Source organism: Sceloporus undulatus, chromosome 1 (genome assembly GCF_019175285.1).
Source record: "Sceloporus undulatus isolate JIND9_A2432 ecotype Alabama chromosome 1, SceUnd_v1.1, whole genome shotgun sequence".
NCBI lineage: Eukaryota > Metazoa > Chordata > Lepidosauria > Squamata > Phrynosomatidae > Sceloporus > Sceloporus undulatus.
In genome coordinates this window covers 311,949,102-311,973,069 of record NC_056522.1, presented here as the reverse complement: position 1 = coordinate 311,973,069, position 23,968 = coordinate 311,949,102, and the positions used below count along the sequence as shown (strand labels likewise).

General features: G+C 41.3%; 2 protein-coding genes across 19 annotated transcripts in view; both read right to left on the bottom strand.

The window, feature by feature from the left end:
• The window catches only part of GPHN (gephyrin), a 671,572-nt gene that overhangs the window by 12,671 nt on the left and 634,933 nt on the right, over nucleotides 1-23,968 (bottom strand). The gene's annotated exons all lie outside the window — the stretch shown is intronic.
• On the bottom strand, nucleotides 4,092-23,158 carry EIF2S1 (eukaryotic translation initiation factor 2 subunit alpha). The gene is made up of 8 exons (XM_042462673.1): nucleotides 23,012-23,158; nucleotides 17,259-17,500; nucleotides 16,658-16,737; nucleotides 14,438-14,589; nucleotides 13,149-13,255; nucleotides 7,681-7,778; nucleotides 6,576-6,719; nucleotides 4,092-4,614 (listed from the first exon to the last, which is right to left on the bottom strand). The coding sequence occupies exons 2-8, from the start codon at nucleotides 17,497-17,499 to the stop codon at nucleotides 4,489-4,491; spliced, it is 948 nt and encodes a 315-aa protein (XP_042318607.1). The 5' UTR covers nucleotide 17,500; nucleotides 23,012-23,158; the 3' UTR covers nucleotides 4,092-4,488.

Here is a 23,968-nt window from a genome sequence, read left to right as displayed (position 1 = left end):
AGTACACTGTATAATCATTGTCACTCAATTTGGACCTACCTGCAATGATTTATTTTTTCTTTGTCACAAACTTGTGATGAAATTACATCTCATGAATGAGATTACTTCACTGGTGCAAAAAGAAATGTTTTAATTATTTTAAAGTTAACTTCAAAGCACACTTAAGAGGCATTTTATCAAGTTTCATGCCATTTATCTCAATGGGTTTTACAAAAAGAGATAAACAAAGGCAGGTAGCGATAAGTCACTTTTTGAAACATTGTAATAACTACACATTAAATGCAGTGAGTAAATGAAGCAAATTATTTTTAAACTAATTGGTGAATCTCTGGCACACCTCCACTTAGTTCTTTAGTATTGATACTGCTGCATCCCCTCACTTTCTCACCTGTAAACAGAAGAAAGAATGCTAGGGACTGCTTTATCCACTTCTTTGGATGTACCTGACAACAGCAAAAGGAAGATTGGAAGTTTCAAGAGCAGCTCCACTGCAGGGAAACCCAAGCAGTAGTAGATGCTAAGGGACTCCGGTTGATAGGCGGCGGCTTACTGAGGCAACCTGGCTAGTACCTTCCTAAATTTTAGAGCCTGTCCCTCATGGCTAGCGGCTCAGGGGGGACTGGTGGTAACTTCACTGTTGCACCAGATCATCAATACATCCTTGAGGGATGGGCAATTTCCATCAAGCTTAAAATTGGCCACAGTAAAACCTTTGCTTAAAAAGCCCTCCCTTGACTCCCTGATGCATAATAATTATCGGCCAGTTTCGCTACTGCCATTTCTGGGGAAGGTGATCGAGAGGGCGGTTGCAATCCAGCTTCAATCGATCTTGGATGAAACGGATTATCTAGACCCATTTCAAACCGGCTTTTGGGCGGGCTACGGGTTGAGATGTAGGTCGCCTTGGTCAATTGAACCTTCGTCTGAGCATTGACATGGGTAGCGTGTCCCTGTTTAGTGCTTTTGGACATCTCAGCGGCTTTCGATACTCAAACCATGGTATCTTCTGGAAGCGCCTGCAGAGGTTGGGAATCGGGGGCAATGCGCTCCAGTGGTTCGAATCCTTACTCTCTGGGAGTTTCCAGATGGTTGAAGCTGGGAGACTGTGTGCTCGATAAGAGGGCCCTTACATCTTGTGTCCCTCAAGGATCCATTCTGTCTCCATGACATTTACATGAAACCGCTGGGAGAGATCATCCGGAGACATGGGGCGTGGGGTTATCAGTACGCTGATGACACCCAAATAGTCTTCTCTATGTCTCCGACTGATGCAGTGACCGGGGATGGCATCTCTCCTCTCGTGGCCTGTCTGGAGTCGGTAATGGGCTGGATGAGGGAAAACAGACTCAGCCTGAATCCAGAGAAAACGGAGGTGCTCGTGATAGGTTCTCCTGGCCCGGGGCTGGCGGTGGTTCCACCTGTCCTGAACGGGATCACGCTTCCTGTGAAGGACTCAGTACGCAGTCTGGGGGTGCTCCTGGACTCGTCGCTCCACCTTACATCTCAGGTGGATGCGACGGTCAGGAGCACCTGTTATCAGCTTCGGCTGATACGCCAGCTGCGTCCCTACCTGAGCCAGAGGGACCTTGAAACCGTAGTACATGCTCTGATAACCTCTCGCTTGGACTTCTGTAACGTGCTCTACATGGGGCAACCCTTGTACCATACCCGGAAGCTGCAACTAGTGCAGAATATGGCAGCCCGACTGGTCACTGGCACATCCAGGGCCAGGCATATAACACCAGTGCTTAAGGATTTGCACTGGCTGCCTATTCGCTTCCGGGCGCAATACAAGGTGTTTGTTATTACCTATAAAGCCCTAAATGGCTTGGGCCCAGGGTACCTTGAGGACCGCCTCTCTCCATACAATCCGCCCCGCACACTCAGAACATCTGGGCAGCAACTGTTAAGGGTTCCAGGGGCCAGATTAGTCTCCACCTCTAGGAAGGCCTTTACCACCTCGGCCCCCAACCTCTGGAACTCTCTGCCCATTGAGCTCCGCTCAGCCACCTCCCTGGCCCAGTTTAAAAAGGGGCTGAAGACTTTATTCAAGCAGGCATACCCCTGATGTGCACCCCGAACAACTCAACCCTCTTCTCTTCGTCAGCATGGCAAGCTGGCTGGAGTTGTTTTATTGTTATTTTAATTGAATGTATATTTTATAGTGTGTATTATTGTATTGTGTTGTATTGTGAAATGTTGTACACCGCCCTGATTTTGTAGAAGGGCGGTATATTAATAAAGCTTTTATTATTATTTATTTATTATTATTATCTATTCCAGTGGTTCTCAACCTTTGGGCCTCCAGATGTTTTGGACTTCAATTCCCAGAAGTCCCAGTTAATATGCTCAAGAATGCTGGGAGTTGAAGTCTCAAATATCTAGAGAACCAAAGGTTGAGGATCACTGATCTATTCAATTTGTCTGTGCTCCAGCACAATGTATTCCTAGTCCACATTTTAAGCACAGCTAGCAAGAAATGGAAATCTTTCTTCCCAAAGCCATACTTTTAGGCAATTTGTGTAAATTGATCTCCATCTTTTCAGGCTTGGTTTAAAAACGGAAAGGATATTAACAAAACTAATGGATAGTCTTATTCCCAAAAATATACAACACTTTTTCTAGCTATGGTTTCACTTTCTGCTTGCAAGCCCTCAGGAGCTCAACAGTAAGAGACAAGGAAGTCTGAAGATATAGCTAATGGCTTCTGAATACAGTGGTGCCTCGGGTTACGAAATTAATTCGTTCCGCGGCCGCTTTCGTAACCCGAAAAGCCTTCGTAAGCCGAATTGCCATAGGCGCTAATGGGGAAAAGCCGCGATTCCGTGCGAAAAAGCCGAAAAAAGCACCAAAAGTTTTTTCGTAACCCGAAAAAACATTCGTAACCCGGAACAATGATTCCCTATGGGATTTTTTCGTATCCCGAAAATTTCGTAACCTGGGTATTTCGTATCCCGAGGTACCACTGTATAGGATAGGTGTGAGAAGATTTCAACTGTCAGCACTACAGATTTTATTACTTCACCGTGGTTTTCTAATTTACACAAGATACAACCTTACCATGTCAAGCTAAGTATAATCTATATTGACACAACTCTTCATCTCAGAGCAGCTTTCTCTAAGGAAGGGAAATTCCTATGTGATTTCCCCTTCAGGCAGTTTATCACACCTGCTTAAATTCATATGGAGTATTTGCTTTCCATGTACCTTCAGATCATTTTTTCAAAGGCAAATGCTTCACAAGTCCTTATCTTTTCAGTCTCAGAAACGCCTGATACACTGGAATCCAACTCTTTTTAAAGCAGAAGTAGCTAAAATTAACAATAATTAACAATATTTGTTAACAAAGATGAATACTTTGAGCCTACTTAGAACAGCAATCTGAAAAGAACTCAGTATGCACTTATGGCCTATGCTTTGTGGTAGAACTAAAATCATGACCCATTAATGCAATAGTGTCATCTTTCCAGGTAATACCATTATAAACTATTCCATGAAAGAGTTAATTCTTTAAAATAAAGTTATGAAAATTATAAAACTTACAGTTAATTTGACAATTTGCAAATGTCACACATTGTAATCTCTTTATGAAAAAACCAATAGTCAGAAGGAGAAAGAGAAACTTAACCAATTAGTTATACTGGGCAGCTATTTTAAAACACCTGCTGCTTAAGTATTTGAAGGTCTTCTGAAAGAAGGCAGGTTTGAACAACTAAACAGGAGAATAATGCAAGAGAAGAACATTTTTTCCACCAGAGGCCTATATAAAATGCACTGACTGTAGAGGATGTAATCAGGCAATTCAATCCAAGAGCTTTTGCTGCTTCCAAATAAATTATGGTTACCTCACAGAGTAGAATGAAATAAATTTCAGTTTAATCTAAGGCTTTTTCATGACACTCTAAGTTCACAATGAAATGAAAAACTGGAAAATTACTAAACTAAAGCCATAATTTTCAGTGTTGCATGCAAAAGAAAAACGTCAATTTTTAAAATTATCCCTTTCTTAAAATCTTAAGCAGGCGTGCCCTGTACTATCATGTTATACTAGTTTTTCTTAGTGTATGTAAAAGGAAGAAAGAAAATATTGATAAATATCCATGAGATTTATTGAATCTTTGCTGGAGTACAATCTGTGAAGAAGTATTGGTTTAATTCCTACAACCTCACTGACAGACATACTGAATGGTTTGCCAGCCTGGACTTGTTAGATATGAAAATATTAAGAACAGCATTTAGACAATGCCTAGTTTATTGGGGGGGAAAGAAATTAAGCCTTCAGTCAGAGGCACCTTCCCTCTTTGAGGAGATTAATCAACACACTGCAGATGATTTTTATTGTCTCTTCAAAATTTGGTCTCATTAAAACTTGAAAATATTTCAAGTATTTTCTTGTGGAGTTTCAATACTAGACACCCTCTTAATTGAAGGTGTCCTTACTGGTTTGGTGTATGTGTAACTGCTACTTATACTTTCATCCCAAGCAGTTTAATCTTCAGTTTTTGCCTCCATCTCCTCAGCATCATCATCTCCATCTACTTCAGCATTCTCACGTTCCAATCTTTCCAATTGTCTTGCAAGCTCAGTTTCATCAGTATCAGTAACCACCTTGGGCTGAAAAGTCGCAAAAAGAAAAACAATAACTTTATTAACTTTTACATGTGACCCCAAAACCATTTAAACAGGTGTACTTGCATCAAAAAATGGCTTTGTACAGGCATTTAACCACTGCGCCATGAGGCCTCCAGTTACATAAATAACTAGTTATATAAATAACTAAATATTGACCCATGCCAGCCAAATACATTTATCAGTAAGTGTATACAGGTTGAGCCTCCCTTATCCAAAATGCTTGGGACCAGAAGTGTTTTGGATTTTGATTTGCACATACATGAGATATCTTGGAGATGGGACCCAAGTCTAAACATGAAATCCATTTATGTTTTATATATACCTTATAAACATAGCCTGAAGGTAATTTTAAAAATAATTTTTAATAATTTTGTGGACAGAATAAAATTTGTGCACACTGAACCATCAGAACAGAGGCTGGATGGCCATCTGTCAGGGGTGTTCTGATTGTGTTTTGATTGTGTGTATGGCAGGGGGTTGTACTGGATGGCCACTGTGGTTTCTTCCCACTCTATGATTCTATAATTCTATGAGAAAGCAAAGGTGTCACTATCCTATGAGGAGAGTTTTGAACTATTTTGGATTTCAGAATTCTGGATAAGGGAGAATCATCTTCTACAGTTATCAGCAGCAACCATAGGTAATCACAAGTGATTTTACTAAGAAAGAAAAGATTAGGTATCATGTCTATTTCCTCCAGCACATTTTCTGTCAAAGTTTCCAGTTCTGTTCTGGAACTCCACTGGAGCAAGGAGTGCACTACCTACGTACTTCAATGGCTAAAACAGCAAGCTGAAATTAAATGGCCCCAGAGTCAGACAATTTATATTGCAAACCATTTTTGTTACATACTATTTCTTGGTCATCACAACTCCAATTCAGCTGAATATTTGGGAGGGGGGGATATGAGTGGAAATAGAAAAGGAAATTCTGACCTCTCATGTGCTTCACATAACTGTAATGCTTACTAAGGAGTGTAGATTTTCAAGGCAAAATGGCAATCCCTTAAGAGACAGGTTCTCAGCATCAAAGCTCACAGTAAACACTCAGATGGTGTTGAAAAGGAGTAAGAGGATATTAAGGATTACATCCAATGTCAAATGAACAGATTTCCATTTGCAGAATAGGATTTTCCCTTCCTCTCTTCTTGAGTGTGCCTCCAAATCTGCTCCGGAGGTTCCCCAGACTGCTGAAGCCAATATGGGGGACACATACAGGAGACTGGAGGAGGAAGAGGAACCTTTTCCATGGACAGTTGGGCATAGTTGAACACAACCCAATCCCCACAGTTTAGTGCACAACAAATCTTGAAATTTAGCGCTATTCAGTCAGGTGCTTATTTTCAATAAAAGCCTTACTAGCCCTGATCTGGATATTTCCAATACTGATACCTGTACTTTTTTTTGCCAGTTTTTATTTTCTTATCTCTCCCTCCTTCCTTCTTACACCCACTTCTCTTCATTTTCTTCAACTGAAATTTTTTCCTGCTGGTTGTCCTCAGAGCCTAAACTAGATCAGTCAGATCATTCATCCCTCACTTTGAAAACAACAACAACAACAACAACAAAAGTCTAAAACTCCTTTCCTGAAGTAAGAGTCTTGTGGGAAATACAAGAGAGCCAACCCCAGGAAAGCCAGCATAGCATAGTGGTTTGAGCACTGGACTATGATTCTGGAGACCAGGGTTCAAATCCCTGCTCTGCCATGGAAATTCTGTGGGTGACCTTTGACAAACTCCATTCTTTTAGCCTCAGAGCGAGGCAAAGGCAAGCCCCTCTCTTAACAAATCTTGCCAAGAAAAACCATGACAGGTTCACCCTAGGGTTGCCTTAATTCAGCAATGACTTGAAGACACACAACAACAATAAGGAAACATAGGACATAGTTGCACATGTGAACACAGTACTGTAGACTCCTCATTTAGGAGAATAAAAAATGCTTACCTCCATCTGCACATTGAAGACACCCCTCTTCTCTTCAATTTTTTCTTTAATGACAGCCATTGCTTGGCTGAGGACAGAAAGGCCTTCAGTTCTCTCCAGTGTTGTAGTGGTCATCACATACCGAGGAGGAGCTATCAAGTTTATCTACAAGAGGGGAAAGACAACATTACACTTACATTTAGAAATATGAAAGAAAAACAAGCTGTTGAATGGATTTAATTAAATCCCAAGCCACTGTAGGGAGCGATTACATTTACAGTATGTGCAGAAAATGCTACATGAAAATGCAACGTACACTATGCTATGACCTTAAAAAGAATTCCATATACATAAATAAAAGCCAAATGGCAGAATAACTTTAAAATTTGGCATCAAATACAAAATAGAAATTATAAAACAAAAATTGTCAAAGATATAAAAATATAACCAATTTATGACATTCTTCTAACAAACTAGCACAATAAAATTCTTTACTATTAAAAATTCTTTACTATTAAAATGCTTTTGCTATCTAGCTCTTATCTTAATAACAGGCAAAGCAAATTGTGCCACCATCTCAAAAATATATACTTTTTAAAGTATATATTTCCTACTGGATGAACAGTAGGAAAAGAGGCATGGAAAACTACGTATGACCATGATGGCAAGACTGTTGTATGGATAAAGATGGAAGAATTCAGTATTACCTACTGGGGGGGATGGTTACTAAAACTGAATGAACTAGGAGAAATAGATAAATTAAAGAAAATTTATGATATTTATAAAAGATTGGAAAGTTGAGGGATTTTTTTTGTGAAAAAAATAACATAACATGATAACCATTGGTTTGGAGATTTTGCTAATTTGGGTTATCAGAAGAAGTATACAATGTAGTTTTACTGAGAGAGGTAAAGTTAAAGGGTAAATTCCAGCTAAATTGACTGTTTTCAAAGTTATAACCACATTCCTTCCCACATCATCTTAGCTGATCTATCCATTCAATTAATGTAGATGAGTAAGTGAAAAAGAAAAAAAGATATTACCCAACTGTCCAATTTGATTAGGAAACTGGGAAAGTTATTTTCAAAGAATTCCAGAACACACGAACTTAAGAAATGCCACTTACTTTGATGGGCATGCTCTCTGTAGAACAGCTCAGACCAGCCCTCAGAGCTTCTTTCACTGCATCAATACCCTCATAGCCATAACAGGCAACTTCAATATCTAGAGGGAACAGGATTATAGATTATTAAAATACATACAAAATATTATGAAAAAGACTCTAGTACAGTAGTTAAAATTTCCGATCATTCCACCACATTGTAATTTAAAGTACAGTACACACAACCAGAAATGGACAAACATTCTAGCAACTTTTTAAAGTTCATTCTATGTTGTGTTATTTCTTCCCTTCAACATAGTACATGTGCATGGCAAGCCATGCTTGGTTCAGTATCTGCCTAATGGTGTCAAATGGAAAGTGACATGAAAACCTCCCCCAAAGCAAAAGGCATATACAAAAATCAGCCATCCTTGCGCCTTCCTTACATTTCTTTACATAGCTCCTTAAATGTTTTACTTCCAGAAATAATAAATAATAAAATAAAAATAAAACTTTTATTTATACCTCAAAATTGTAATACATGCAGTTAAAACAATCAAAGCGGGCTTACAACAGTTAAAATAGTACATTCGTATATACAAATTATCCCCCCCCAAAAAAACAATATATGATTTAAAATTACATAACAATTAAAAACCAATAACAGTGGCAAAGTCATCACATATATGTGGTAGAATCACTACATGGCCAAGTAATTTATTCTAGAAAGGCCTGCTGGAAGAGATCCATCATGACAGCTGTCTAAGTTAGTGATTTGACGGATCTCGTCTGGCAGGCCATTCCACAGGCTGGGAGCTGTTGCACAGAAGGTCCCTCTGGGAAGTCATAGTCAGTCTGGTTTTTATAGGTTGCAATAAATTCTTCCCAGAGGACCTGAAAGTACAAGGGTGGATTATATGGAAGTAGGTGATCCCTTAGATAAGCTGGGACCAAGCCATGTAGGGCTTTTAAGGTAATAACCAACAACTTGTACTGTGCCCAAAAACTAATAGGCAGCCAGTGGAATTACTATAGTATTGGTGTTACATGGCCACTCCTGGATGTTCCAGTGCTGGATCAACCTGGCCGCCATATTCTGTACCAGTTGAAGTTTTCGGACTAGGCACAGGGGTAGCCCCATGTAGAGCGCATTGCAAAAATCAAGTCTTGAAGTTATCAGTGTGTGTTTCGAGGTCCCCTGGTTCCAGGAAAGGGCGCAGCTGATGTAACAGCCGAAGCTAGTAACAGGTGCTCTTGACCGTCGCATTCACCTGATTTCTCATATGAAGCAACGAATCAAGAAGCACTCCCAGACTGCGAACACAGTCTTTTGAGTCGAATGTGAATCCCTCTAGGACTGGAGGTTGCAACCCGATACCTGGTTTGGCCCCATGACCGTGATTACCTCTGTTTTGTCTGGATTCAGCTTGAGCTTGTTTCCCCTCATCCAGTCTCACAGTATAACAGCTTTATCTAACCAGAGCCACACACTACTGGGTAGATTTCTAGCCTTTGTCACCTCAATCACCTAGTCCCTTTCCACCATCCCAACCTGCACCATTGTCTTCTTTCATCTATCCTTTCTCTGGGTGTTTTCTGTATTTTTATTTTCTGAGGCCACCTGAATCATTTGTTTCCTTCTCTCTAGCTCTAAGGCACTCTTGTGTTCCCGTTTATGACAATTGCATCTAATCTGCTACCTGCTAGAAGACCAGACGCTGGGAACAATGTCCTGTCAAGTTGTCAAGGTTTACAGAGTGGTAAGGAAAACTGACCCTTTCCAATGAGGTCCTGCAAGGTTTTTTTGACTCCCCATTTTCTTTCTAACTAGGAAAGGTGGCTTAAAACAAGTTATGCAGGGCAGGCAGGGAAGAGAAAAATGAGAAAGAGAATACTGGTATCTGTTTCTGCTTAAAAATCTTATGGGTTAACAGCAATTCTTTATATACATGAAATTCTTGAATTAGTCACACTTTGTTTTAGAAGATTAAGATTTATCATGGAGGTTGTAACACATGGCAGCAGTGCCTTACACATTCGAAAAGAAAAAAAGATTTCAGCTAACATGGTGTAGTGGTCTGAGTCGTGGACTAGGACTCCAGGAAGCCAGGGTTCAAATTTCAGGCTCAGTCATAGAATCCTACTGGATGACTCTCTCAGCATCAGACAAAAGCAATGGCAAACCAGATTTGAACAAATTTTGCCAAGAAAATGCAGTGTAAGTTTTGCCATATACTTGCTTCCAGTGACAAATGGACTTGAATGCACACAAGGACATTGGCTGCTGTTCAAATCTCTGGAGGTGTCAGTATATACATATATAAAACAAATGAAGCAGCCCACATACATACTAGTGCCCCAGAATCAAGAAAAATTTTTTTAAAGGAAATATTGTAATCAAGGCCCATTCTGCACGGGCACCCTAGTATGTGCCGAGCACGTACTAGGGTTAGAAAGGGGCGTCCTTTCCGGAAGCCCCTAACCCTAGTATGTGCTCAGCGCGTACAAAATAGCGGCGCCCATTCTACATGGGCGCACAGCACTAATGATGCTACAAGTGCACCATTGGCACCTTGCGGTGTCATTAGCGCGCCGCAAGAAGCTGCATTTTGCAGCTTCTCTTTGCTGCGCGGAGGAGTCGTGCAGTTTGGCCGCTGAGGCTCCTCCACGCAGCAAATAAAGGTGCTTTTCAGAGCGTCCTTTTGGGCAGTCTGTAAAGTGCCCAAGTTAAGATGAGATAATAAAGCTTGAGCTTTTTGTTTTAACCTGATGAGTCCTCAAACATTCCTCAGCACCACTAACTGATTAAACAGCAGACATGCCACCTACACTTTTGTGATTCATAACATGCAGGTGGTATTTGCCATGGTCTCAACTGATCTTACATATGACACAATTACTCCTAGCACTAATCTATTTCTTACAAAACAAGGTTTCGGGAACCCTCATCTTTCCCTAAAAGCAAGAATAGTTAAATCCAGACAGAGGTTGCTCCAATAACTCATAAACACAAATGCTTAAGGCAAGGAATGCAAAGCTTCACATAATTGTACAAGAAACCAGTCTAACAGCTTAGGTTTCTGGCCTCATCCAGCAATTGTAGAACAAATACTCTCTGAGTATTTGTAGAACATCTGGAATCAAAACTGATCCAACTTTAACACACTTAAATAATAGATCACCCAGGCTTCCCTGTTCCACCCTGTAGATATTCCTTCTCTATATGTTCATCAATTAAGATGTTGTTTCTGCTTTACAGCAGCCCAAAGATTTTTTAAAATGATGTATATTACAGATTATCTAAAGGATAACAATGTCATACTGTTTTTTCAAAAATATAATTAGACCCAAGAATGTAAAAACACAGGTGAGCAGATGCAACATCAAAAATATTAAGAAAAACAGCTAAAGTCCCCATGTCTCTGAAAATTGAATGTTTGTTTATTATCATCAAACACAATTATTCAAAAAGACAGAAGATTCTCTGTTTTCTAGAGGTCTAACTCATAGACCAATTAGATTTCTTCCACCTCAATTTACTGAGGAGGATATTATTTTTCCCACTTTCAACAACTATTCTGAAAATTTCAGCTCTGACATATACATCCAAAGAAACATTTCCTGATCAGGAGACATACTGGCCGAAACCTAGAGCAGACTAATGGACAGAGTAGAGTAATGACTCAGCAGGCAGAACTATGCTACACCTCTCCACTCAACACTTGCCCAACTCACCATTTAGCCGCTGCAGCCTGTGCTCAGCCATTAAGTGGCAAGTGGAAAAGGGTCTGGCTATGTTTACATAGAGGCTCCTCTGAGCCTGTTCTCCACTAGCAATGGTGGGGAGGGTCTTCAATGGACTAAATGGTGAGCCAGGAGGGAGCTTTATACATTGCAGATGGTGCAAGAAAACACCAACCTCCAAAACAACAACACATACACAAGCGTAAGGTGGACATGGACCTGTGTATTGCTAACAAGATGTTAGCCACTGAGTTCAGATGTCACAGTAAGCCAGAAGCCTTTAGTGTTTGGGCTTTGGGGAGAGAGATAGTATGCTGGTCCACACTGCTCTGTTGCTCCTGCTGCAAACAGGAGTAGCTAAAAAAAAACCCCACGGACCTTGTATCTGTGCCTTGTTTCTAATATCTGAACCCAAGTGTTCTGGCTGGCAAGCTAAGGTTTTGTGTGTCAAGGTGCCAAGTTTGAATGCCACCAAACAAGCAACTCACATTGAGAAAATCTGTAGATAGTGAGAGTGATCAGGCAGCACAAACAGCAATATATATTTTTCTAAATAAAGGGATATTTTAAAGTACAGCAGCTTATTGTGGCATTTGAACATGCCTGCTATTTCCAAATTACAGATCACAGGTTAGCAATTGAGTAGATATCAATGTAATCTACATCAACTTCAGATTTAACTTATAGCAAAGTATTTCTTTTTCATCAGGGGTGTGTTCTTGGACTCATGATATAAAGCAGGAGGACCTACTTCTATAGGGAACCAGGTTCTGCCAGAAATGAAGTTGCCACAAAATCAGCAATTTTCCTTATTGGACCACCAAATGTAAGAGTGGTTTAAAGCATAAAACACTAGAACAGGGGTAGGCAACCTGCGGCCCACGGGCCGGATGCGGCCCAGCGAGGCCTTGGGACCGGCCCCAGCCCGGTCCTGCCACCAATTGCCACCGGGGCCTTTGGCCTCTCGTGCGCAGGGGCAAGGGGGGCAATTGTCTACAGATGCCTCAGAAACATGCATTTATATTAAAAAAATTTAAAAATCAGCAATTTTTTTTGCGTGTCCTCCACTTTTTTTAAAAAGTGTCCACTATTTGACAATGTTGTCCTACATCTGTCCCGGTTTATTTAATTATTTATTTTTAAAATTATTTAATTATTTATTTTTTGGCTTCGGCCCCCCAGTTGTCTGAGGGACAGCAACCCGGCCCCCGGCTCAAAAAGGTTGCCTACCCCTGCACTAGAATGTACTTTTTCCAGTCAAGAGAAATGTGCAGATGTTCTCCAGAGGGACCAGAAGAGGCAGCAGCTGCTGAATCCAAAGAACTTTAGTTAGTTTGATGTCCCTCTGTATCACCATTCTGCTGTTTAAGCCGAGTAAACCCCGCCCTTCCAGATGATACTACTTCTCACTATCTAAGCCTACCTACCCCTTTCACCCACCAACTGGACCCACCAAGAGTCCTGCTTCTTCATCAACCTTCTAAACAGGCAAAATAAACCTCTTTCTATAATAATGACAAGATTTGAGCTTCTTCCTCCTTCTGAACAAGCAAATAAAATTTCCTCCTTGCACTAACCCCCCTCAAAACCCCCAAAGTATTTCTTTTTACAAAAAATATTTCTTAATAATTCATTAAAGTTATTTTATCCATTCATGCATGAAAGGATGTTCTCCACAAAACTATAATGAACTCATTGTAAATAAACAGGCCGACTTCTTCAGCCAGTTCAGTTTTTTTGAGATTCACCTGCTCGAATTTTGACTGCTTGTGGAGTCAGTCGCCTATTGATATTGTCAATTAATACACGCTTCTCATCTTCTGTCAAATCCAATCCATCAAGGATTGAGGGATCCCTAGGTTTAAAAAAAAGAGTTAGTAACCAGCATTTAGTAAGGCATGCAATAGGGAAAAAAGGAGCAATATTATATGATTTTCTACAGGTTGGAGTAGTTATAGCCTGTAAAGGAATGATGAAATATTTAACTATGGTAATGAGCCAGGGATCAGGACTATGAATTGCTTGGTTCTCTTTGTACATACAAACTCCCCATTACTGCTGTTAACAATGGTATGGTATCACATCTGTTCTGGCTAACCCAGTTTTAGCAGAGGCACAAGACACAAACTATCTCTTAGTTAACATGGACAAATGAAGTAGAGGGAAGAATCTGTGCAGGAGGACTGCATCAAACTGCTCTCTGGTTTCTTAACTACACTTAATAGTGTCACATCTGCAGCAGTCTTATGCCAGTTACTCAAGCTGTAATTTAAATATGAAGCTAAACACTGAACACAAATCTACTCTGGTGCAAACTACTCAACACTGTGTTATTGTCAGACAAGAAGATCTTAGATGCCACTGCAGTCAGATTTTTACCCATGACAAATCTGGCCAAGGCTTAGTTCTCACTGAGGTACCACACCCAAATTGAGGGCTAAGATGTCCCACTGAACATCAAAATGACCAAACAACAACAACAAACAAATCAAAACTCTCCCAAAAATCACTTCAAGTAACCTGAAGGAGACTGATTCTTCCCTTGCCTTCTCACCAATATGCTTTTATATAGAGGAACATGTATTAGTTGCAATGAGCAAGAAAAAAGTGAATATTTAAGATAATAAACTCTTTCTTTAAAAGAGTATTAAAATCTACACATTAACAATATGCAGCTTTGTGTCAATTGACATTTGTCAGTGAGGGTCAGGAAAATAGAAGATTCTTTGGCTCTGATTTAGTTGCCTTTCTGTGAAGGAAAGGCTTCTTCAGAAGGAAGGAGACCCTTTTATTCACAGAAGAGACTAAGGTCCAGTCCAAGAGAGGCAGGCATCAGTTCATCCTGCAAGTTCCGAATACCACTTCCCTTATCTTTGCTTTTCAGCAATTGAGAAATACTGTCACTTACCCAGCCTGAAGCATAGCAAAAGGATCTAACCTATTGCATTTCATAAATTATATTTATGTGTAAAGAAAAGGTCCAACCCACTAAAACCTTTGAAAAGAAGGTGTAACTAAGTCAGAAAAGCACACTTACGAAACTGCATGTTTGAAGGCGTCATATGCACCATATCCGGGCCTTTTGTATTTGTCATCAAACACCCAAGCTGTTCTCTGAAAAAGGCTCTCCAGCTGTTCATCCTTTGTATATTCTAAAACCTCGGCAACATGGCGGAGAATGCTGTAAACCTAGGTAGAAATGGCAAAAAAGGCTAGTAAGAATGCAATTAGGATATTACTAAATACAACACAAGGAATTCTAATGACGGACACAGATATGAACAGATAAAGGCTTATAATTCCCTGTACACTGCACACATCAAGATACCATTTGTTAAATATTGCATGTATGTCACAATATACACATAAGAATCAGTACTACTATTTATTCATGTGTTTCACTCTATTTTTGCACCAGTCATGTGCAGATGAAACTTGTGATGCCCTTGTATTCTTCCATGTTGCCTTTGTCCACTATCTTGTTATGAAAGATGCAACAGATACAATAATTCGGAAGGAGGTTTTTGTTTCAAGGGACCACCTTTTCTGGAATCAGGTGGTAAAATTTAAGAATGGTCTGCTAGTTGAATTTGTTTTTCATATGAATTTTGAAAGCTTTGCTCTCTTGCTTTCACTGTCGCAAACATATATCTATTTGCAAGAGACTAACCATACTTTTTCACAGATCAGTTGATATATACGCAAAAGACAGATAAAATACAGGCAAAAGGAAACAACTGATTAAGATTCTGTGACCAAAGCCAAAGGAAAACTGCATGCAACTTTACTACAAAATCTTCTAATGCACAAAATTCTTCAGAAGCATGAAATCACTATATGAAAAGAGTGTAGTACTACATACCATGTAACAGCCATAATATTAATTACACTACATTAGCACAATACACTGCAACTTTACTAGCTTCCTTAATTTTAATCATGCAGCTATGGACTGAAGTAGGTGTTTTACTTATGCTGATGACTGTGCCATGACCAGCAATCATCATTTCTATATAACAATCATTGCATCTGTGAATTGCAGTGTGATAATATACCGTTGGTACAAACCCACAGCTTTAGGCTTCTGCAATAGGTTACCTTCTTTGTGGTAAAATTAAAAAGACCAAAGTTATCACAAATCACTCACACACAGAACTGTTATTATCATTGTAAAGAAAGATCATATTTTCTTTAAATATTTTAGTTGTCTTCTCTGGGCCCAAACAGACAGGCCAAAATAAAGCCACTTCGGGTTCCTTTGGAGGTATGCTGTTTAAATGATGCATGCATCCTAAGAGGCCGGAAGCCTCACCAAAGCCATGCTCCAGTCCTAAGGACTGGAGTGCAGCTTCGGTGCCACTTCTGGCCTTTCAAGATGCATGTGTCATTTAAACAGCGTATCTCCAAAGGGACCTGAAGCAGTTTTATTTTGGCCTGTCTGTTTGGGCCCTTTATTTATTATTTGGTGTATTTAACAGACTGCTCTTCAGGGTCCATCTGCTGGCTACAATAAACTATACCAATTAATGATTCAAGATGATAAAATGTGTGATTTGTGTATTTTATATTTGATTGTCTTGCTTCCTTAATTTGCAAAGGCCAGGAACTGTGGAATTTTAAGAAGTTTTTTTTTAGAATCTTTCCTAAAAGCCAATGAAGAAAAGGGCCATACTTATCTCCCTCAACCTAGTTTCAGATTCACAGCAGAAGAAGCCTTGTCCCTAGTACTTATCAACCTCATAGTCTGTTCTTGCTAAAGAAAGAACAAGCCTGCCAAAGACAACTGCAGAACTCTCACAGGCTGCAGACTTAGGGGCAAAACAGACGGCCCCAAAGGAGCAGCCTGCCGCCCCCCCCCCGAGTGCCAGATCAGGGCCACGGCAACTGTTCCTTTTAGGTCTGACAAAAAGGCGTTCTTGCTGTGGCAGAGGCACTTTTTGGCGATCCTTTCACCGTGCATTGTATAAACACTGCACCAAAGTAGCGCCATGGTGCCACCTACCATGCGGTTGGTGGCAGTGTAATGCTGGTGTGGGGGCATCGTCATCCAAACACCACGCCCCCACACCAGCACTTCAAGCCGGTCTGTACAGCCCCTTAGTTTGCCATTGCAAAGCATTAATTCAGACTATTGCATAAGTGGTATCATGAGACATTCTGCAACAACTTTGAACATACTTGCACATTTAATGAAATTTATTCCCACTTCAATGTTTCACAAACCAAATGAACATTAGCCAACAAAATGGAAACTTACAGTTTTTGATTTGGTGAATTTGTCCTCACATTTAATTGCCTCCTCTGGAGAAACTCTTCTTTTTGACAAATCAATATAACCTAATACAAAATGAACACATTTTAGAGTCAATATGAATCTTCAACTCTCTTGCCTCCACATTTATGAAAAATGCCAGGCCCATCCATATAGTACACTAAAAACATCTGCAATTCCAAAAAGAAAGTGACAAATCATCTATGTTTTAGAACAGTTTTCTTTGCTTTCCACTCTATTGTCTTCATATACAAGACATAAAATTATGTCTTGTATATGTCAACAGAAAATAATAATGTATAAACTTAGGTATGGCTTCACAGACAGGCATCCAGAACTTTACTAATTTGATGCCTAGTGGCTCCTCTTTCCACTACAGCCCCTAAGCCTTCCAAAGCTGCTACTGATGAATGAGGAGGCCATTGGGATGCTGTGTGCACAAGGAGCTGAAATAAGACAGGGAACAGGGGAGATTTTAGTGGTACTGGCTTGTGTACAGGAAAGTAGCTTTTTGTTCATTGAAAGTAAATCTGGATCCAACTTTGAGAACTCAAAATGGCATTGTGTATTATAAAACTCAACTTACCTTTCTCTTTATCGACCCTTATGACAACAACACACTCATTTCTGCCAATTCGGATAAGTTTGTTTATAGAACGAATACGTCTCCTGGACAGCTCACTGAGTAGAATCATGCCCTCAATATTGTTATATTCCAGAAGGCTAACATAAGCTCCCATTTCTGCAATGGACCGGACGTTGACCATGACCACATCTTCTACTTCTGGAAATTTATGTTGGTAAAATCTACAACTTAGTCCAGGCATCCTGCAGTATTGTGATACAGAAATAGAAAGGCAATGATGTTTATAATAGCCACAAGACTAAAACATGAAACAAGTTGTTGTTGTGTGCCTTCAAGTCCTTTCTGACTTATAGCTACCATATCACAGGGTTTCCTTGGTAAATGTCTTCAGAGGAGGTTTGCCATTGCCATCCCCTGAGGCTGAGAGAGTGTGACTTGTCCAAGGTCACTCAGCCAAGCCAGGATTCAAACCCTGGTCTTCAGAGTCAGTCTAACACTCAAACTGCTATACCATGCTGGCTCTCTCATGAAACAAATTACTGTGAAGAAAACAATTTTAGATTCAGAAATGGTGTATTTTGCTTTAGTACATGTGATGAAAGAAAGGCAAAAGAAGCAGATGGTAAATAATTCCCTGTCACTTGGTACTTCCTGCTAGGGAAATCTGGTCCAGTGTCATGACCAAAAGTGCAAGCTGGAAAATCTTACTTCATGTATAAACTCACTGAACAGCCTTAACTAAACTAGCCATCTTGGCCTCAGGCCCAAATCTGCAAAACAAAACTAAACAAAACAATTACACTGGTACCCCGGGTTACGAAATTAATTCGTTCCGCCGCCGCTTTCGTAACCCGGGATACTTCGTAAGCCGAATAGCCCATAGGCGCTAATGGGGAAAAAGCCGCGGCTGCGCCGCGGCTCCATTTAAAACAGCGCCGGGGTTTTTTCGTAACCCGAAAAAACCTTCGTAAGCCGAAACAATAAATCCCTATAGGATTTTTTCGTATCCCGAAAATTTCGTAACCTGGGTATTTTGTAACCCGGGGGACCAGTGTACCTACTTTATGCAGCTGAGGAAAGAGCTTCATAATATGTACATGTTACATTTTGAATGACACCAACAATGGATGCTTCTCAGTATCAGTCGGAGACAAATTATTCTCTGCAAACTTACCTGGTCACTAGAAATTCAAGCCACTCCATGGAGTGCTTACTGTCTTATCAGTTTCCCTTTACTAGCATCCAAAGCCTGTGGGGCTGGAAATGCTCAGACTGGCATTTTGGCATTGCATTCTAGTTAGTCCCAACCCATAAGTATCATTCTCACTGAGACCCCAGAACCTAAAATATATTTTAAACAAAAGACACCTTATCACTTTGGTGGCATTAAATGCTGCAGACCAAAAGTAAATTCCACATCCTCCTGTCCTTATTTAAAGAAACTACAGCCATGATGCAACAGCACCACTTGTGGGATGGAAATCTCTTCCAGTGTAAACTGTGCCAGTGATCCATGAGGCAAAGGCTGCTCCTTCTCCAGGTGTGCATGAACTCCCAGGGCAGCTATGACAGCAGCTAATGATAGATCACAAGAGTTCACCTAGATGTTGTCTGGTTACCCCTACACACATGGGAGGAAGGAGCAGTCTTTCTCTGAAAACTATAGAGGCTGCTTTTCTTCTTTGGGTGTGGAAGGGCTGCTGGACAAGGCCCAAGTGGACTCCTGTGATAAATCAGTGCATAGAGGGAAGAGCTGCACTTGGGAGCCATCTGGTAAAAGTGGTATACATGGAAGTGCTGGATGTCTCATTCCACAATACTTAATAAAGTATTTATACTATTATAACAGGGGCGGGGATTACTCCATGCTTAAGATATGATATCCCTGTTTAAATATTTGAAGGGATGTCATATTGAGGAGGGAGCAAGCTTGTTTTTCTGCTGCTCCAGAGACTAGGACCCAGAGCAATGGATGCAAGCTGCAGGAAAAGAGATTCCACCTCAACATTAGGAGGAACATCCTGACAATAAGGGCTGTCCAACAGTGGAATGCACTCCCTTGGAGTGTGGTGGAGTCTCCTTCTTTGACGGTCTTTAAGCAGAGGCTGGATGGCCATTTGCCGGGGATGCTTTGATTGAGAGTTGCTGAATGGCAGGGGATTGGACAGGATGGCCCTTGCAGTCTCTTCCAACTCTACGATTCTATGATAAGTCGCCAACAGAATTCTGTCTTGTGATTACAACCACTGAAGATTTAAACTTAGACAAATGATGTATTATTTCCTCACATATTTGGAAGCTAACATAAAAATAGATTAATGTACTACAGGAGGGGAAAGTACTCAAATCTTTCATAGAATAAAAATATGCAATGCGAAGGACTGTATGTGTATGTGTGTGTTTTCAGGAAAGAAAGAAGTATTAGGAATTACATTGCAAACATATGATGGAGTGCACCAGAAAATTCCAGAAGAAAATCAGCATGCCCTGACTACAGCAAAGCATTGACTGCATAGATCACGGAAAGTATGGAATGACCTTTTAAAAATGGGTATACCATTACATTTGATTGTCCTGGTGCATTACCTGTACTCAAGATAAGAGGCTGTTGTTAGAACAGAATATGGAGAAACATAATGATTCCCAACTGGAAAAGGGATCAGCCAAGGTTGCATTCTATCACCCTATTTGTTCAACTTGTATGCAGAAATTCTCATATGAAGACCAGGTTTCCACTCGAAGAGAGAAGGAGTGAAGATCAATAGAAGGAATATCAACAATCTACGATATGTGTATGACACTGTACTAATAGCAGAAAACAACAAAAACTTGGAATAATTACTAAAGTCAAAGAAAAAAGTGCTAAGGCAGGCTTAATGCTGAACATTAAGAAAACAAAAATAAGGACCAAAGAGGACTTGAATAAGTTCCATATATAGATAAAGAGAAAATTGAAAAGTTAAAAATTTCCCCTACCTTGGATCAATCTCGGATCAGATTGCAGTCAAGAAATCAGAAGACGGCTGAAGGTGCATCTACACTGTAGCAACCATACAGTTTAACATCACTTTAAGTGCTATAGCTCCATCCTATGGAAACCTGGGATTTGTAGTTTTACAAGCACATTAGTCTTCTCTGCCAAAGAGTGCTAATGTCTCCCCAAACTACAAATCCCAGGTTTCTGTGGCATGGAACCATGGCAGCTAAAGTGGTGTTGAACTGCATTATTTCTATGGTGTAGATATACACAAGGAGTAGGAAAGGCAGCTATGAAAGAACTAGAAAGAACCTAAAATGCCAAGATATAAAAGTGAAGTTAGGTTCATCTAAGCCATTGTATTTCCTATCACCATGTACAGATGTGAGAGTTGGATGGTGGAGGTTGATAGAAAATCAACTCATCAGAGATGTGGTGCTAGAGAAGAGTGCTGATAGTACAACGGATAGCCAAAAAGACAAACAAATGGGTCCTAGAACAGATTAAGCTTGGAGATGACAAAACTGAGGCTGCCGTACTTTGGCCACTGGGAAGCCATGATTCACTAGAAACAGCAATGATGCAGTAGAAAGAGAAGAGGATGGCATACCATACTCAGGCAAGGAGGTCATGGCCCTGAGCCTAGAGGACCTGAAATTGAGGACAGGTTGAGGACAAGGAGTCTTGGAAGTGGCTCATTCATTGGGCCACCATGAGTCAAAGTCAACTCGGAGGCAGAAGGAGAATTTTAAAAATATCTTAAGAACTGTAAAAAACATTTAACAATTATTCTGACTGACAGATCAATAGGTTTTATATTTTATTTAAAATCTCTACCCAACAATTTCAAAATAAAAAACCACCAAAGCAAGATACAAAGTTAAATGTAAAAATGCTACAAGGAGGAGAGCGCAGGAAGTTCCCATCTAGTGACAATGCTCCATCATTTCCTCTCTGCCCTAGGATTCTGTATTTTGAGTGCAATTTTTAATCCTATGGTTCTTTGTTCTTGTCTTTAGAAAAACTGTGAGGAACAATACTTTTGCTCCAATACCAAAGGTACCAAAATGGTTATAAATAATCCCAGCAAAGGCAGATTATTTTCATGTGACTCAGGTGAATAGTTTTATGAAGTGAGCTGACACTGAATAATTTTATGAAGGGAGTGGACATTGAGATTATGACAACAGAAGCGGGTTCCCCAACTTTCCACTCTTTGTAGTGCTGCTATTCCACTTTGACTGCTCCGGCTGCCTCCTGCTGCATTCTGGGGTTTGTAGTTCAGTGAGGCCTAAGCGCTCTCTGGCTGAGAATTCTAAATGGCCCTCTTTAAACTGCAAATCCCAGAATGCAACAGGAGGAGGCAGCCAGGGCAGTTAAAGTGAGACCGCAGCGCTATAAGAGTGTAATGTGGCAATCTAAAAAATCTCAAAGGTGCCACAAGACCTCTCCACAGACTAACATGGCTATATCTTTGAAATCTACTCTAGTTATGAGGAGCGCAGTGGCATGAGTGTTGGACTATGACTCTGCAGACCAGGGTTCAAATCCGTACCCGGCCATGGAAACACACAGAGGTGACCTTGGGCAAGTCACACTCTCTCAGCCTCAGAGGCAGGCCATGGCAAACCCCTCTCTGAACAAATCTTGCCAATGATAGGTTCAAGTTGGAAAGCCACCCAACTGCTAACCCCTCCATTTACAACTCAGAGCAGCATATTCTTGTCCCTCCACATTTGCTAGGGTTAGGCTCACAGGACCCCCGTGGATGTGGAAGAACCGCAAATAACAAAACCCCTCATGTTTTTACTTGAGAGGACACCTCCTCAGGAAGCTCTAGGTCCTCCAGTGCAACTCTGGGGGCAACCCCTGACAGACACTGAGCACAGAATTGTGCTGGAAGAGCAACAAATGCCTAGCGGAGCGTTCTCTCTAGGAAACTCCAGGTACTTTGGTGCAATTTTTGGCTAAAGGTGAGCACAGAGTTGCGCTGAGGGACCTAGATATTCCCAGAGAGAACATGTTAATAAAACCCACGAATAATGAAGTCTGCCAAAGTGAAAGCTGTGATTGTGGAGGGAGGAGTGTATAGGGCTGGGGTTCCTGGTGGCACCGCACTGCAGCCACTCACTCACAAACCACAAGGTTGTGAGTTCGATCCCAGCCAGGGCTCAGCCTGGCCTCCTTCCACAGGTGGCTAAAACGAGTAGCCAGGTTACTGGGGGCAAGTGGCTTACATGTTGTTAGCCACCTGGAGCATTGGTTATGACCCTTTGCTCCTCTAGACTCCAACTCCCAGAATTCCCGAACAAGGAGCATAATGGCCGGGGCTTCTGGGAACGGAAGTCCAAAACACCTGGAAGCCCAAAGGACGAGAGCTACTGGCTCAGAGTGGTATGGAGCGGAATAATGTAAAGGCAGCTGCTGTCGCTGCTGGGCTCCCTCTCCGCCCAGGGAACGGGAGAGGCCTACCAGGCGCGTCCTCCGTTCGGGGACTGCCTCCTGGAGGAGCGCCGCTCCCTCGCTGCTCCCGGGGCAGACATGATGAGGATGAGGGCAGGCACATCCAGGAGGAGGAGGAGGAGGGCGAGGAGCCTGGCCGCTCCCGAAGCGCCAAAGGCGGGTCTCTGTGACAAAACACCGCCATGGCAGCAGGGGCGGCTTTTGTGACCTAAAGGGAGGCAGAGGCAGCGTGGCTCCGCAGGGCCACCCCCGCCGCCCCCTCTTCCCTGCTCCCAGGCCGGCCTCGCCATGGAGCCCTCCTTCCCCGCTTTACCTGTCCGCCCCAAAGGCTTCGCTCCGCGACGGGCCGCTTCTGCTTCCCAAAGCGTGTACTCCGCCCCGAACTGCGCAGGCGCCGCCCCGCCTCTTCCGCTTGCACTATGCGCCGGAAGCACTTGGGAACAGTTCGGGGGCAGAGGCCCATAGCGCTCTCTCGGTGCCGCTCTAGCCTCCTACAGCTCTATGGTAGAAAATATAATATACGTATATATATATATGTGTGTGTGTGTGTGTGTGTGTGTATACAGACACACATATATTTATACAAAACATATTAATAAATGAATTAAACAATTTCTACATCTATGTGTATAATATATACAATATATAATATAGCTCTGTTCTTCCACTTTTACTGCTATGGCTGCCACCTGCGGAATACACACACACACACTATAATATACTTAAAACATGTATTATTAACACACACATATATAAGCTGCTCTGAGAGCCTTAGGCCTTTAGGGCTGAAAGGTGGGGTATAAATACCATAAATAAATAACTATAAATACATATGCATTATATGAATGTTTTATACACACATATACACAAAACTACATAACTAATATAGCTCTATTCCACTTTTACTGCTATGGCTGTTGCCTGTGGAATACACACACACACACACTATAATGTAGCGGGTGAACCCCAAATCCACGAACCCGAAGGCCCATGCATGGCCTGCCAGTAAACAAGCAGAGAGTCAAAGAAACCAAACTGGCTAGGATAAAAAAACGCTTTATTCTCTTGGCCAAGGGCAGCAGCACACAGACACAGCAAGGTGGGCGTTATCAAAACTGCAGCCCCGAGGGCCTCTTTGCCATCTTCTTTTATGCCCTTCTAACTCTACTTTTCCTAGCGTAAGTGGTCCTAAAGCTCACTGAGAAAGCGACCGGTGTTTCTCCAGCTCACAAGCTACTGACTACAGTCATGAAGGTGGTGATTCTGGCGC

Excerpts from the sequence above, each read along its gene's own strand:
- EIF2S1 (XM_042462673.1), bottom strand. The coding sequence starts at position 17,499 with ATGCCTGGACTAAGTTGTAGATTTTACCAACATAAATTTCCAGAAGTA. Across the intron at positions 16,738-17,258 it reads AAGGGTCGATAAAGAGAAAG|GTTATATTGATTTGTCAAAA; the intron begins GTAAGTTGAGTT and ends ATTTTGTATTAG. Across the intron at positions 14,590-16,657 it reads AATTCACCAAATCAAAAACT|GTTTACAGCATTCTCCGCCA; the intron begins GTAAGTTTCCAT and ends ATTTCTACCTAG.